We start from the raw sequence: 17,527 nt of genomic DNA, 5'->3' as shown, positions 1-17,527 counted from the left end.
ATAAAAGTTTCCTTATTTCTTATACATTTTGAATATATGGACAAATTGCATTTCATTTTTGTAAACAATGGAAATCAAGTTTCTCCTTTCTTATGTGAAAACATAACTTGTGATCAGTTCAATATTCATGTTATTTTTAAGTAGCTGTTAGATATGCGGTCGAAATACATCCTAGATGTATCACTAGTTATCACAGGAGCATTTCATTGTTTTAAGTGGCGTTGCAATACAATAGGCAGGGCCTTATTCGTACATTTTCTACTTTAAGAAGAGTACTATATAAACCAAGCCAAAAGCAAAATGCCTGCTGAAATCACTGGCAGAACTGCGTGTATATGTTTGCGTAGAAATTCAGTACCGAAACTTTTACTTGAACTTTAGTGTTTATATTTTTGTTGAGTTGGTATAAGTTTTTCAAATTCCCATGTCTGATGTTAAGTACAAACATATTTTATATTGTTCACTTATTTCATACAGGGATGCAAAAGAAGCTTTAGAGAGTTTACAGCAAAAAAGAGACGGAGAACTTCTGCGGGAGATGACGACTGATAGCCTACGCAATCTGCGTGACGACGGTGAAAATATCATATCCTCAAACATGGAATGGCCTGGTATACTCTTAACTTGACGATCCTTTGAATGCTTTTTATTCTTTTATCATCATTGTTTAGAAAAACACATTTAAAACTGTATGTATGTATGCAAAGGCTGATGTTTACCAGTAAAATACAGGTCTAAATACCTATACACGATATCAAAATGAATGTAAGCTTCTTTACATGTAAAGAAAGCCTCACGTTCAGAGGCGCCTCTCTTGACGAATGGTTAAGACTGATGACTTCGAGTCACTTTCCCATTACCGCTGTGGGTTCAAAAAATGCTGGGGTTATATAATTCTTTCCTGTTGACTTATGGAAGGTCATTGGTTTTAACCGCAAGTGCCAGAAATAAGGAACGTGATGGTACCTGGCGTTTTCCGCTGGAATTCAATAAATTTACGTAATGTCGTGTCGGTGGGACAAAAATAAACAACAAAAACAAAAACAAATCGAATTTCGGAAGTTAGTACTTAACCATACTTTCATCACTTGATCTGTAATTATTTAAACTACATTTGAAATTTGATTAACTTGTCCATGTCAACTGTTTTTATTTGCTATCGCATTGTTTGGAATATAAGCGGAAATGTTATCATTACAAAAGTATTAAAAATAAATAAATCAAGGGTAAATTGCCATGTTTATTCAGGACAAAAGGCAGCTGAACAGGAACAGAAGATTCTGGAGGAAGAAGGTCACATTCCTTCAGACTTTAGCGATGCTACTACAGAAGACGATATTGATCTTTCAAAATTAACCCCAGCACAGAGAAGACAATATCTTGCCGAGAAGGAGAGAAGACGGAAGGAAAGGGAAAAGAGAAGAAGGGAAAAATATGGCGATAAATATGATGAAATTATGAAAAAGAAAAATGCGTAAGTCCGACTGTATCAGTTTCCTAACTTGATACTTTTCAGTTGAATATTTGCTATTACATTCAACGCTTATAAAGGTTTTGCCGTGTACCCTATTTTATGTCTCATTTAAGTAAAATCGAAAGAACCGTACTTTGGAAAAAGTGTACTGTTTGTAATTTTTACATTGTTAAATACAAATTAGTTACTAAGTTGTGTACTGGTCTGTAGTGTTTGAAATATTTCATTTATAGAAAAAAGTATGAAGAATTAGCACAGAAAATTGCCGGTCGAGACGCTGAAGAACAAAAAAGAAAAGAAGAACGTGAAAAAGAAAAGGATCGTCTAGGAGTAAGAAGAAGATCTAGCAATGCCTCCAGTATTAGCAGTAAGTATGATTAAAATTTTATTGATCCAGATAAAAAACTCCAGTTTTCATTATTGTATGCTGATTGTGCAGAATTTTTGACTTTGAAAGGAGATGCGTATTTCATTTTTTCATCTTTATTTTAGACGCAAATACTCTTTTTCAGGACCAGGTGGAAGGCCAAGGTCTATGGTAACATACGACAAAGGTCCTCCGAGAGATCTGGGGCATGATTCTAAGAGAGATAACAGAGAAATTGGCTTAGCCCACGACGAGTAAGTTAAAGACAGAATCAAATAAACAGAAAAATGTACAAATATTAGTACCTAAATGAAAATGAAAAAGAAAGTTGTTTTAAGAATTGATGCGATTTAATTTTTAATGTTGAGTTTGCATAGGGTTGTTGTATTGACTAAAGATGAGGTAAGTATAAAAGTCGATGTACCTTTATACAATTTTGATTAAAGTCAGCTTAGAAGACTGATCAAACCGTGTTTAAAAATGTAATTGAAAAATATTTTATTGGTCAAATTATCAATGAGACTCGCGTATTATAAGTTTACATTATACATGGATTTTTTTTTTTCAGTTGGGCACCAAGAGATCGTCGTCCAAGAAAAGGCAGTGATGGTAATGTAAACTTAAGAAAGATTTTTGTAGAAGTCGAGAAACCTTCTATCTTCGTTTTCATTTACAAGCAAACAGGGCCTGTATTCATAAAGAATCTTAGATCACCTCTAAGATATTTCTTATCCTAATTTTTTAGACTTAGTTAAGAGATATTCTTAAGCTTCTTATTCATAAAGCGACTTAGAAAAATATTAGCGAGAAAAAGTATAAGAATATTTTTTTCTTAGTCTCATGTCTATGTCTATATTTATTAAGAAATTAGGAAAGCCTGTCACAGGTTAAATTAAGCTTAATATTCTAATAAGTCTATACAGTAAATATGCAATTCACGAAAAATTGATAATTGCTGTCATTGGCGTCCATTCTATTTTTACTTTTCTAAGATAATTCTTAAAAGTTAAGATGAATGTCCACCTGTCTTAAATTTTAAGAGAAAAGTCACCTACTTAAGACAATTTCTAAGCCAAATTTTGTTCTTAGAACAATTCTTAGGCAAAAGTGTTTCTAAGCCATATTTTAAGCCAAAAATGAGAAAAACTTAGAAAATGTTGACTTCTAAGAGATATTTCTATCTAAGAATCTTTATGAATACGGGCCCAGGGCCCGTATTCATAAAGAATCTTAGAATCACCCCTAATATATTTCTTATCTTAATTTTTTAGACTTAGTTAAGAGATATTCTTAAGTTCTTATTCATAAAACGACTTAGAAAAATCTTGGCGAAATAAGTATAAGAATAATTTTTTCTTAGTTTCATTTCTATGTCTATATTTAATACGAAATTAGGAAAGCCTGTCACAAGTTAAATTAAGCTTAATATTCTAATAAGTCTATACAGTAAATATGCAATTCATGAAAAACTGTTAATTGCTGTCATTGGCGTCCATTCTATTTTTACTTTTCTAAGATAATTCTTAAAAGTTAAGATAAATGTCCACCTGTCTTAAATTTTAAGAGAAAAATCACCTACTTAAGATAATTTCTAAGCCAAATTTTGTTCTTAGTACAATTCTTAGGCAAAAGTGTTTCTAAGACACATTTTAAGCCAAAAATGAGAAAAACTTAGAAAATGTTGACTTCTAAGAGATATTTCTATCTAAGATTCTTTATGAATACGGGCCCAGATGTATACATGTCATGACATAATAAAGCATCATTTCCTTGTAACTATACGGCTTGCTATCTCTGTAAAGTGCGAAACTCATTTGATGCCAGCTTGAAGTGTTACAAATGCGTAGATAGTTTTATCATTGAGTATACGTCATTTTTTAATCCGGACCATCAGTCTTAGCGCACATCTGTCTATTGCAATATATAAAGAAAAACAATTAAACAATGAACAATGTTTTAGTCGGCAGTCACTGCAAAAAATTATAATCAAAGTGATAGTTTGCAACAGTAAATTTACACATCGTTATAAAAGCTAAAATCTAATTGGTATCCATCTTTTGATAACTCGTAATTTGTCTAGTCGGCCATGAACAATAATGTTTACATTTCAGCGAGTGAGAGTAGTGACGCGCCACCAAAACTGCACAGGGAAACCACAATGTTGAAGCCACTACCTACCATTACACAAGGCAAAATCTATGAAGGTGAATACGCCACCTTTAAATAAATATTTATAAAAATTAGCAGTAAATTAGATGCCTATTTAAATAAAATAACAAGGGTATGATAACCAAAACTCTATTGGTAAATAAATCGACTCTATTGGTAAATAAATCGACTCTATTTATAATTAAGTCGACTCTATTGATACATAAATCGCCTCTATTGATAAGTAAGTCGACTCTATTGATAAATAAGTCGACTCTCTTGATAAATAAGTCGACGGAAATCATACATCAGTCATAACAGTTAGGATATACCAACGCAATTATATCAGTCATTACATCAAAAGAAGAGGAATGTATCTAGCGCAAAAACGTATTCAGACTTTCAAAAATGTGTATATAAATATGTATTGAAGATACCTAGTGATATTCAGGTTTTCAGTTGTTTATAACATATTTTTCAGATGATAAAAACAGCACCCTCACAAGCCGAACTTCTAAATCGTATAAGGTAGTACATAACATTTACTGTTGGTTTTACTAACTGTATGTGGCACATTCTGCATAGCATATAAAGAAATAATTGCTCATTTATATATTGATAAGTATTATAATGGCAGAAAATAAACTATTAATTCAAATTATTGCATGTACCATTTTGGCAAGATCTGGTGATTCTTTGACGATTTCTGTTACGTTACGATCGGGACGTCGATCATGGTTTATACTCTATTCGATTTTCCCCTAATGTACCTTAATTGCCCTTTCTTTAACCCTTAACCAAACTGATGAGAAATATTATTTAATTTTGTAAATTACCACAAATACAGTTACCAGAGAATCGGGTATTCTGAACAGTGACCTTTATCTTGTATACCATATTCTACAAGTGATGGAATAAAATGTAATGAAACAAATTACTTTCTTTACAGTGTTATTTTCTTTTGGTGGCGTAATTAAACAAAGAACAGAAGTTTGAAATTAACACCAGTTACATAACAATGTCGAGTTTCGGTTTAGTTTTATTATTTGAATATAACATTAGGTATTTTTGTAACGTTAAGTTTTGCTGAGGTGTATAATAACCCTTTCTAACTCGAGAACTATACCTATATATATATAAAGAGGAACTGTCAGGTTATTTGACTTTTATCCATATTTACTTCAGAATTAGATTATTTTTTTCTGGTGTACATTCATGTATAAACTATGCTTTTAGCGCAAACATTAATGATTTTGTTCTCCGTAGAAAAAAATGGTGGAGTCAACTTTTTATTAAATTTTCTATCGAAACCATGATCATCGGATGGGAATTGCTGTAACTAAGAAACTCAGTCCTCATACATTCATGCATTGTTAAAAAATAAAAAAGTACTCGTCGTTTTTCGAATATTACTGCTATCTGATTTGGCATTGATAATTCACTTTTTTACGCGCATTAATACAAAATGATAAACAAGGGGTTCGCCAAGGTGCCCCCCATGGCCCAGTGGTTAAGTTCGCACTTGCCCATAACCGCTGTGGGTTCAAAACTTCGCTTGGATGTAGGATTCTTTATTGTGAGGAAGCCATCCAGCTGGATAACGGAAGATCGTAGGTTCTACTCAGATGACTACTCCGTGCCTGAAATAATACCGGACACATGGGGTCTTCCTCCACCACGCGAAGCTGGAAATTCGTCATATGACGTACAATGGTGCCGAATGGTACGGTTTAGCCATAACAAAGACAATGATATAAATGTAATATAATTAAAATCTGAATTCCAGCGCATGACGGACGACGAAGAGGATCGAGTCTCTGATAAAGTCGAAAAATCTAACAAAGAGGAGACAGGTACATGTAAACTTCGTTTTTGATTTTTTTTTTGTATGAAAAAGCAATGCATTTGAAAACTACCTTTGTAACTGTTGTAAACTCTTAAATTATAGAAGAAATCTATTTGATGTTGTCTTTCATTCTTATCCTACCCATAAAAATGTAATCTATATCTTTATATATGTTTATATAATTCAGTTAAGATATAATTAGTTGAAAGAAAACCTATATAATTCAAAATTCCTCACTATTTACCTGTTCGTGCTTATATAATTCGAATCTTTCACTATTTATTTGTTCGTGCTTATATAGACGGAGAAAATGAAGCAAGAAGACTGTTTGAAGTCGGTCCAGACGGGAAAATACGATTAAAGGGCAAGAAAATCGACTTGAGTAAGTTAAGCTTAGACGACCTGAGAGCCCTAGGGATAGATCCAAACCTTTCAGCAAAGGAAATAGCAAAACAGCTAAAGGTGTGTTTATCTCTTATAGATTCTTCCAGCAAATAAAGGTCATAAAATTCCTTGAGTACCATGAGACCAAAGATAATACTGGTCTTGTTTTGAGCCAGTATCATGAATAATAGTTAAGAAAAAGTTCAAAAGTTGTTAAGACATCCGTGTTAACATTGAAACAATGTTCTTTATCATTCCAAAATAACAATGTCGTACTTTTGATTAAACTTAAATTGTCTTAAGCATTGATCATTGCTATAGTCATTGTGTGTTTTGGTACAGAAATTATTTGGAGATGATATACAAGTAAGTCAAGGAGACGTTGTTATCGGAACGAAAGGAATAGGTGATTACAGCAGGGAAGTTAGTGATAACACACTTGCCAGAGATCCGAACTTGGATGTCGATTCATGTGAGTACTCTGATATCGTAACTGGATCATATAATATATATTAAAGTCAGCGGCAACTTCAGTGTAATTAGGTTGGTAAGGCAACATCATATCTTATACTTTAAATTTACTGTCAACATTTTGTTGATGACTTAAAAGCAGAAACAACAAAAAAGTAGGAAAGAATAAATTTATATATTTCCCATATAATGTTTCGTTTCTGTGCATGTTACGTTTTATCGTTACGGTTATACTTTGGACATTCATACAAACAGTTCTAAAAATGAACGTTTTCTTTAACATTTTTAGTGACAGGGGTTCGTCGTGTAAATGTGATTATGCGACGTGGTGGTGCAGCATTGCAACAACATTTAGAAAAAGTTATCAGTTTAAGCAGACTTGTGGACAAATACGCCAAAGATCTCGACGAAAGAGGTATGCCATTCAGAGATGTCTTGGAAGTCAGGGCAATTTAGCCTACCATACCCATCTCATCCACAAAAGACATTTATTCGTATTTACCAAATTGTTTTGTAGGACCGGCTTATATAAAAATATTCCCATGAAAACAATCTTTTAAATTGTATTCCGTGACAATTTTTCCGTCTTGGAAATGTCAACCATATAGATAGTAACCTAGCCAGTTTTGGTGATAAAACAATAAAAATGGTCCTAAAATGGAGCTAAAGCACTGACCTATTATTCTAAATGCTTTATTAATAGAATAATTTGCATATTCATGAATGTTAAAAAATGACAACATTTTGTTTAAATATTTTTTCTAACTTTTAATTCAATTTATCTTTTAACAAAATATGTCATTTGTTTTATTCTTATTAATATTCATGAATTTGCAAACCGATCTATAGATATAAAAATACTGCGAATAAAAGGCAAGTGTCTCAGCTCCATTTAGATGCTCCATTTTCATTGTTTTATCACCGGAACTAACTTAAACATGAAACTTTATCATATATATGCTTGTCACTCCCACGACTCACTTGATCCTACCAAACAATTTGGTACCTTTGAAAAATTGTCTAGACGGTGCATTGTAGAGGGGGTGCATTGTACCTTGCGACCCGTTGATTTTTTTTTTCAAATTTCAACAGCCATCTTGTGCTGATCAATGTTACTGTTTCTTTTTAAAACCCGTTGTATTAATTGTAAGATAACTTATATGTTACTTGATAGGAAAAAGAAGACATTAGTCATTAAAGTATGAAATTGATATTTTATAGAAATTGATATTTTATAGATGCTGATATAGACTTTTTGTCCCATTATCGTCTTGTGGAAAAGTCCAAACTCGACACATATGCAAGAGCGTTCGTTGTCGAAGACAGTGATCTTGATACTGTTTTAAAATGTAATGTAAGTACTCAGAAATATTTCTTAACAGTTTGAGTATTATTAGATCTGCCATGCATGTAGAGTTGTTTGTGTGTTTGTTTGTTTTGGGTTTAACGCCGTTTTTCAACAGTATTTCAGTCATGTCACGGCGGGCAGTTAACCAAACCAGTGTTCCGAGATTCTGTACCAGTACAAACCTGTTCTCCGCAAGTAACTGCCAATTTCCCCACATGAATCAGAGGTGGAGAACTAATGATTTCAGACACAATGTCGTTTATCAAATAGTCACGGAGAACATACGCCCAGCCCGAGGATCGAACTCACGACCCCGCGATCCTAGACCGACGCTCTACCTACTGAGCTAAGCGGGCGGGTGCCATACATGTAGAATAAATGTGAAATAATACTAAAAGATATATAATGCCCTAGACATTGAATTCAAGCTGTATGGATACACGTACAAATATCTCAAATTAAAATGTCAGATAAGAAAACTTGTATTCAAATATTTAAGTTATGAAAAGCGAGCAACTTACTATTTCATACGTTTAGCATAGAACAACATTTTGAACAGACAAACAAACACCTAATTACAAAAAGTGCCTGCTTTTGGAACAAAAATACTTGTTTTTAGTGTATGTGTTCGTATATATATATCGATGTTCCTTAGCACAGAGAAATAAAGTTATGAAAAAAAAAAAAACGAACGTATATTAAGAAAATCAAAACCTCATGTATGCGTAAGAGATATACATTCATTAACTTGTTCCTTCTTCCATACTTTTGGCCGAAACGTTATGATTTACATCAGCTTTGAAGCGGTATATTTACAACGTTACAGGAAGCTAAAGTTGCACTTGACGGTGTACCATCCATACAGCATATTACAAACAAGCAGATGGAGTATGTCTTGAAAGTTCTAAAAATTGACGAAGCCACACTTGTAACATTTAGGATGTTTGCTGTGGTGACAGCTCTTTGTGAAAGGGTTACACACATGGAGTAAGTAGAAATTACAATTTTATAACACCAAACACAATTTCAGTAAGCTGCCTTTGGTCCCGCGTAAACCACTGTGCACAACATGCCCTACAACAGTTCCGAAACGATGTCAGTGCAAAACAGGCCCGTGTGCAGGATTTGTTTGCTGGGGGGGGGGGGGGGGCCAACCTGGGGTGGGTTCGGGAGGGGTATCCCCTCCTGACTGCGAATTTTTTTTAATATGGCACATGAATGATGAATTTTCTCTACTGTAACACTTCAAGGATGCATGAATTAGTATATAAAGTATGGAAAATTGATATTTTATCATGTCGATAAGCTTTTTTCAATTATGTCTGTTTGTAAAGTCAACGGTATGGACGTTTCTTGTCGAGAACCAGTTTGAATAAAATTAAATGTAAGTTATTAGAATATTATTAAGTTAGACTATAGATCCTGCATGCATGTAAGTTTTTGTTTTTTTATTGGTTTACCTGTAACAGTGACACATGAGCCAGTTAACTAACATGTTCCAAATTTATGTACATCAAACCTGTCTCGAGATAACTGCAATTTCCCACATATAAACAGTGAAAAATTAGAAAATATCAAATCACGAGAAATAACCGTAATTAACGTGATCTGGCTAGTCTACCTATTAAGGGGTATGCATTAAATTTGCAAAAACTAAAGATATATGCTTGCTTATTCATCTTATGATACACGTAAATCATCATCAATAAATTAAAAGATAAATTTTTATATTTTTATAAAAGCCCTTCATAGTTACACGTTTAGATGAACACTTTTGTAAGATAAGAAACACTTAATTACAATAAAGTGCCTGCTTTTGGACAAAAATAATTGTAGTACGTGTTATAAATTCGATATCTTGACAAAATAAAAAAGTATGAAAAAACAATTAAAAACGAACGTCTTATGTAAGAAAATAAAACCTCATGTATGCCAATTCAGATTACATTCTTAAGATTTTCTTCCATACCCAAACGTATGTTTATCAGCTTTTGAAAGCGTTAAACAAGTTAAAAACTAAAGTTGATACGGTTGTCATCCATACCATCATATTACATACAAGCGAATGAAGCATGTCATGAAAATTTTAATAATTGAGGCCAATTGTCATTAGGATGGTTTATGCTGTTAGCCTTTGTTGGAAATCACACATGGAGTAATGTAGTAATTACAATTTATAACACCAACACACAATTTCGGAGGGCTGCCTTGGTCCCCACCACTGTGACACTGCCTGCAAACATTCCAACAAATGGAGTACCAGAAGCAAAGCAATTGATTTGTTTGAAATTGCGATGCAAACGTATCAGTTCCTGTAAATTGTATTTTAGAGGGAACATTGTCATAAAAAATTGACATATCCAACTTTTAAAACTTATTCATATTCAAATGAGATAAACTCATTTATTACCCGAGCGAGATTCGAATAGCTTAGTATATAAAAATATTCAATCGCAAAATGTCTTAAGCAGTTTCCTGGTGAAAACAAATTTTTGTAGAATACTGATATCGCGTGTTCAACTGATCACCAGTTACAGATTATGATCGTCCAAAATTTACTTGACCGGTCAAAAGTGAGAAGCCACAGACCACTGATTTCGAATGTCAATTCTCCAACATTCGCAAATTATATATTTCTTTTCCGCTCAATATAGTACGCTTGAATAACTGGAAAAAGAACGAAATGCTTTACGACACGTCATATCAAATTTTACAAAACACTTTATTTTTTTAGACGAAATTGAAAATGAATTTTCTGTCTGCATGAATTCTAGTTGTCATTGCGTTTTCATGTATAATTTCAGCTCTCTGAGTCAAAGGCTGTTGGAAATCTGCAACTTGGCTGACATAGAGCGCAAATTAGATCTTTATAAAGCTATGTTTTATACAAATACGGAATCAGACAGGGACTCCAACTTTATCACCTCGGAATCGCTGAAGATCGAGCTGATTGCGGGTGGTCTGAACTGGAAACAACAACAATACATCATGGAAAAAATGGAACCAAATGATTTCGGTGATGTAAGTTAAACAAATACATTTCCAATTATTGTCAACACTAAAGACGATAAAAGATGAATATGAATTGAAGGGAACTGTAGCCTGATGCTGACCTTGACATTAGATGTTCAAAATGCAACTACCAAAATGTATTAAACTTGTCGATGGTCCACCTACGAAATTGTCCAACCAGACCTTAAATACTGATATAAATTAAATAAACGTGTTGGACACAGATTCTTGAAATCTTTACTAGTATTCAAAGAGAGTACAATTATTGACTCATTCTGTGTAAAATTTTTATTTAACTTAAACAAACTTAACTGTGGTTACACCAACGATACGTTATAAAACACACGCGTTCAAAAATCGCTATATACTGATTAGAATTATACTCTTAATTGAATGAATGGGCATTACCGCCATTGCGTCTAATTACACGAAACCATCTTTGCTCCATATAACACATGTATATGGTCATGTTGATCCGTTCATTAATTGGAGTATCAGTTAATTGCCGTTGAGGGAAACTTTGGTGGTATGTCGTACAAAAGAACAATTCTTTAAAAGTAAATTTTTCTCAACAAAACAATGAAAACAATGTTAAGATAAACACGTATGGAACATTTAGACTCGGTATCTATAATTGTTTTTCTTATCTGAATATTGTAGCATTCTTGTTTTGGCCATCCCAGTTGCTAAGGCTTGTTGTGCTTGGCATTGGTTAAATTTAAAATGATTTAAAGTTTAAATGTGCACACAGTAAATGACAAATTTGTGATCACTTGCATAATTTTGCGCAAGCGGTCTGTGACACAGTAACATTTCAATATCATGAGTGTTTAAAACATTTCATCATTTATTCAAAGCTAATAGTTGGTCGCAACTGTCAAAATATATTAATCTCCATGTAGGAGATATATGAAATATAAAAGGGTCAGTCCTGAAAAGTCCGCAGGTATATTTGGTAAGGTAATTTGGACAGACTATAATTTTGTTTCTTTACAACGAAACTGTATAGTCTTAGCAGTAGGAATTAAAAATAAAATAATATTCCGCTTCCTTAAACATACACACAACCTCAAATTGTAAAAATGTCTATAATTGATTCACCTAATCCGAAGCATCGTTTTCATTTTCGTCATTTATTTTGAAACTGTTGACGTTATACATCATTCTAAAAAGCACAGAAATTGTTTAGCTTATTTTCAAAATTTATTGATAAGATAAAACCATTTTAATGATGACCAACTTACTATTAACTATAAATTACTTGTATCGTTTTATAGAATAATATAGCACTTTTTCATTTCCATTCTAGATATCATTTCTCGACTATATGTGCTACATACCGCTGTTCCTATCAATGCACGATAACATTTGCTATAATCCACTGGACATGAGTAATGAGAAATACACTCAGCCGCCGCGCGAACGTCCGCCATCAGTACAGAGAGATATGAATCCCCTTGGTATGCTTATTACGCATCATTATGATTCTTGGCTATAGAGCCGTGTCTAGTTGTTCTAAACTCAGTTAATTTCCTGTACATAGCGACATACAAATAACACATGTTCCTTAGTCTGCTGTTCACCATCAACGTATACTGTTAAGTAATCTTGCAACGTTATATGCATCATTTGACCATGCATGAATATTGAAAACTGGACAATGCAGTATTGACAGCCTGTGCTGGAATTGTTAATTTACAGTTTAAACGTGTTCATATATGGTGGAATGTTATAACTTCACTAAACTGGTAGCAGAGAACTGTAATATTAGCTTTCATACTTTTAACCTGGCAGTTAGTACTGGTATGCTCTGTTCGCTATTCAGCCAGTAAACTTTCAGTTCACACCCCTTTGAATAATAAATGGTACTGCCCAAATTGAATAACAGACCAGTTAATTTCAGAAATTTTGCAGGGTAACGTTTAAAAATACTTTTTGTTTCGTTCTGTGTAGGTAACAAACTTACAAAGCAGTCGGCATACCAGGTGCGAAAACGAGCTATGGAAATGATGCAAGCGACTAACTCTAACGCTGTACAGGTTTCGAAAAGCTACATGGACATTCTGAACAAGTATAAAACTGAACGATATACTAGGTATGTTCCATATGACAATGTATTAGTGGTCAATGAACTGTAATATCGAACAATAAATTGTTTTGTTAAGATTTCATAAATAAATCAAAATTGGGGATCTTTCTTTAAATTTACTACTAGTATACTGACGGAAGAATTTTAGTTTTATAAACATTGTCTTTATATTATTTATATTAAGAACGAAAAGTTTTGAATACGCATTTAAGTGATTACTTTTTAGATTCTGTAACTGTTTGTATGTGAGCTTTAATGAAAACTCATAAGAAATGGATAAAATTCTCTTTTTTTCAGACTGAAGAAGTTTGAAGACCAGAGATTCACAAGTATGAAACTGAAGGAGAAGAGTTCCTCGCTTGATAGTAAATCAGACATGATATACTGATTCTTTGTGTGCATACATAGCTATGATTGTACTCACGTTAACATAAGTTTCTACATTAAAAGAGTTTCCTCTCTTTATCAGCGTGTCGCCATTTGCAAAATCCATGAGATGATGTTTATTCTTGATTTCGAGTATTTTTTCCTGGTGAATATTGATGACAAATGGCAAGATGTTTGAGCTTTTCGTCAACTATGACACAGAACTATGACACAGAAGCTGGATGCACGACAAACACATACTGTTATTGACATAATGATATTTAGGGAAGTTTCCAGCTATATCTATATAAATTTAGCTTTCGGCCCGGAGAAAGGCAGGAACATTTGCTGACTCATAAGCGGGTGGTTCCCTTGTTTTATTTCTACCATATGACAAAAAGGTCTGAAAGTCAACAGATGTGATTGTAAGATAGAATCGAAAATCACTTCATGTTTGTGTGTTCGTTTGGTGTTTGTATAAACAAATGCACAACTCTTTTTATGAATTTGTGTTTGATGAAATGATATGTTTCATCTGTAAATATTTAAGAAATTTGTTCAACAAAAACAAATAATAACAAGTTCAATGGTACCTTTTCCACCAAATAAATTTGTTTTGCTTATTTTGACATTTTCCCTGTCACATTCGTTGTCATAATAAAATTTATTATTGCGTAGATTTTCTGTTGTAGTATATAAATATATGACTGCTCTATCGACAATGTAGTTCATTTATGTCACAAAGAAACACAAAGTAATTTTGGATTGAAACTGTCTGCCATCTAAGCAATGTCAGACGTTTTGTTAGAAAACATAATATTTCCTTATGAACCATTGTATAAAACAAGTATTGTTATTATGAAAATGTTACATAAAGTTTGCATTGCAAAGCTGATCCAAGATATGGCAAAAACAGAAACAAACAGTCTGGCATTGGCAAGCAAAAAATGAATCTTAAGGTGCTTCAGTAGAAAATTAAAAACTTTTCTGTGTTACAATATTGTTTCCTCGTGACTGAATGTAAGAAAATTATATTCATGTGCCAAAACCGATAGATTAATCTTTAGCCTGTTGGCGGCAAATGATTCTGCCTTTGCGACCAGTGCAGACCAAGATCATTACATCACAACACCGATGTAGCTTTTTTATTCCCTTTTGACATATCGTCTCTGTGCAGTGTAGAAAGAGGACAAGCTCTTCTTAATGTCCATGCAGTTATTCACTTGTGGCACTGAAGTTACAATTTTGTACCTGCTGTATAAGAGTTTATATACATATATAATCAAGGATAAACAAGTACAAAAGTCATATTAGAAGAACGCTGCCGTCCATACAACTATTTACACGTGCCTACATGCTATATACGCATACACGCCCATACAAAATGATCACCAACATATGAGGAAACGAAACGTGAGTAATGTATAAGTATAAAAATGTCATTTAGTATTTATTCATTCAAGATCTATATGATAATGGTATTCGAAATATCTTTCTTGTAGTATTTATTTTTTTTCTATTGGAAAGAGTCTTCTCTTTCAGAATAGAGTTGTGCCCGTAGATAGTTCAAAGATTATACAATCAGAATCTTAAACAGTTACACAGCTGCATAATATTTTAAATACGGCGTGTAATTATCCCTCAATATAATTATCATTCACAATGATTGCAAGTCTATACACACTCCTGAAATCCATTACAACAACAGTCTAAGAACCCATAGCAATGCATGTTTAACATGATTTCTACAGTATGTATTTTATAATGGTCCAACAAATTTAGAAGTATTCGAAACTATGATACTGTCCAAGAAGGGCTACTAGCTATGTCAGTTTAAAATATAAATAAAATAATGTTTAATATCTTGACTTGTCTTTAAGAGAAATTATCTATGTCAGATAAAACCCTAATCTGAAGTTTAATGTTCGCGTTCAGACGCTTTAGTGAACAACGAAGAAGACGATATATAGTTTGATTTTGTTTGTTGAGAGTTCAGTTTTTTATATTATAGGCTGCCGATTATGGAAATCTCGTTGTTTAAGAACCAATATCGTATTGAATAACATAACCTAGAAAATGACCGCTCCATTATCAAAAGGACAAAAATATCGCTTACCTATGTTTTACAAGAGTTAGATAATAACTATTTCATTTGATATAACATGGCTCCTTATCATAAATCGCTGGCAATTGTTTCTGCTATATGACCAATCAATTGAAGTACCACGGGCAAATCTATACTACATTTGTATACAATAGCGCCATGTTTATAAACCAGTAAACTGTAAACTTAATGCCCAGCCGTAGAGGTGAAATAACACAGGCTACAAAACAATGCGACATTTTTTTCGCACAACACAAACTAAATTCTTTCAATTCAGGTAACGCCCCCACCTTATTTTTGGAGTAACTTCGGCATATAGCATCGGCGACAGAGAAATGATATTGATAATTCTAGAACTGTGCATTCAACAAGCGAACAAGTACAAATTAAAGTTGCTGCAAAGAAAGCGTCGCCAAACATTACTGCCATTATATGCATACTTTTGTCCAGAAAAAGTAATAAATATAATGATTAATAGTAAATAATAAAATCCAAATATTTGCTGATCTCATACGTATATAGCATCATATATAGGACATGCTGAGTTGGAAAAAATTTTGTGTTTTGTGAACATTTTACAATTTTATTTTTTCAGAAAACATTCACATATCCCTAATACTGAGAAGAAATATCACTTGCGTTGGAATGTAAAAGGGTGGGGAGGAGGTGGTGAAAATGAACAAAAGACGTTTTGAAAGCATGGACTTCTTTACCTGCTACGCATAAATTTAAATATGCTCCACAACATGAAGTTTAGAGATATATCAAGAACTTGATTTTAAGTTATTTTATCAAGTATTCCTACCAGGGAGAAACTGTTTTCTGTTATTCATCACAGGTTTATCTTTAGAATAGTAATCTCGATGTATTTTACAGTCAGCATCCAATGAACGGGCCTTACAATTCAAACTCCTTGCAAACAGTCTCAAAAACCTATCTTCAGCACAATCACCTATTTCGACTAGATGTCCCCCTATATCTGTACATGCTGCCTGTAAAATAGGTATATAGGGAAACTAATGGTTTATTTCTATTTACAATTCAATTCTATCGCTGTATGTCCAATGGTAATTTTGGATGTTATTCAGAAATCTAGAACTTATAACTCTATTCGTATCATATGCTCGTTTTTTTCCATTTCTGCACTGATTCGCATTTTAACTTATGGAAAATTATTTTTCTATGAAACATCAACAATCGATGGCACGCATGGACCTAGATAAAATCATAAAATTAATAATTACGTAAAACATTAACCCAAGTCCAAGTTGCTAATGTTTTTACTTTGGGCACCAAACGCTCAGAAAACAACATCTTTTTACTGAAGTTCTGGTCAAGACTAATGCCAGTGTAAAGAAAATTATCTAAGCAAAAATCACACACTAACGATTTGTAGCTGGTGTTTCTGGTTCAGAAGGAAGAAAGGTATTATCATTTCTTTCCTACTTTTACTGCTATCTGCACTAATCATTAGGGATCACCTGTTTGTTATAATCGTATTAATTTGAGATGGGCGAACCAATTAGCTAGCTGGCTAATAATAGCATTTACAGTTGATGCTCTACTTTTACATACTAGTTAACAACTCACGCCAAGAAATTCGTCATCAGTCAGTTGCGTTTTTATTGATGCACTCAACTGAAAGGTCATTCTTATAGAAATTTATGAAAATCATAATTCACAATTGTGTAATGTTATTTCTTGCACGTTACTGTTTTGTTTCCAAAAGTAAAAAAAAACTACACTGGTCAATATATTCGTCCATCCATTCCTAACAAATGTCACTGCGTTTGTTTGTTTAACCTAGGAGATGATTTGAAATAGTCTTGTCGGCTTACCGATGCATTCCTCCATGTTTTTGACTCTTTACTAAAGAGATAACATGATGACATTCGAGTTAGCCAGCTATTTGGACAAC

General features: G+C 33.1%; 1 protein-coding gene across 1 annotated transcript; it reads left to right on the top strand.

Moving 5' to 3' along the window:
- Positions 1-120: 120 nt before the first annotated feature.
- Positions 121-14,176, top strand: LOC123530293 (uncharacterized). The gene is made up of 17 exons (XM_053521963.1): positions 121-611; positions 1,249-1,474; positions 1,708-1,841; positions 1,987-2,095; positions 2,410-2,450; positions 3,953-4,045; positions 4,471-4,517; positions 5,776-5,842; positions 6,137-6,297; positions 6,562-6,691; positions 6,980-7,105; positions 7,929-8,044; positions 8,865-9,025; positions 10,843-11,059; positions 12,360-12,510; positions 13,004-13,145; positions 13,437-14,176. Exons 1-17 carry the CDS (start codon positions 425-427, stop codon positions 13,525-13,527), a joined length of 2,199 nt encoding a protein of 732 aa, XP_053377938.1. The 5' UTR covers positions 121-424; the 3' UTR covers positions 13,528-14,176.
- The last annotated feature ends 3,351 nt before the right edge of the window (positions 14,177-17,527 follow it).

The sequence above is a fragment of the Mercenaria mercenaria genome, chromosome 13 (assembly GCF_021730395.1).
Source record: "Mercenaria mercenaria strain notata chromosome 13, MADL_Memer_1, whole genome shotgun sequence".
In the NCBI taxonomy this organism is placed as follows: Eukaryota; Metazoa; Mollusca; class Bivalvia; order Venerida; family Veneridae; genus Mercenaria; species Mercenaria mercenaria.
This window is presented reverse-complemented; position numbering and strand designations above follow the sequence as displayed.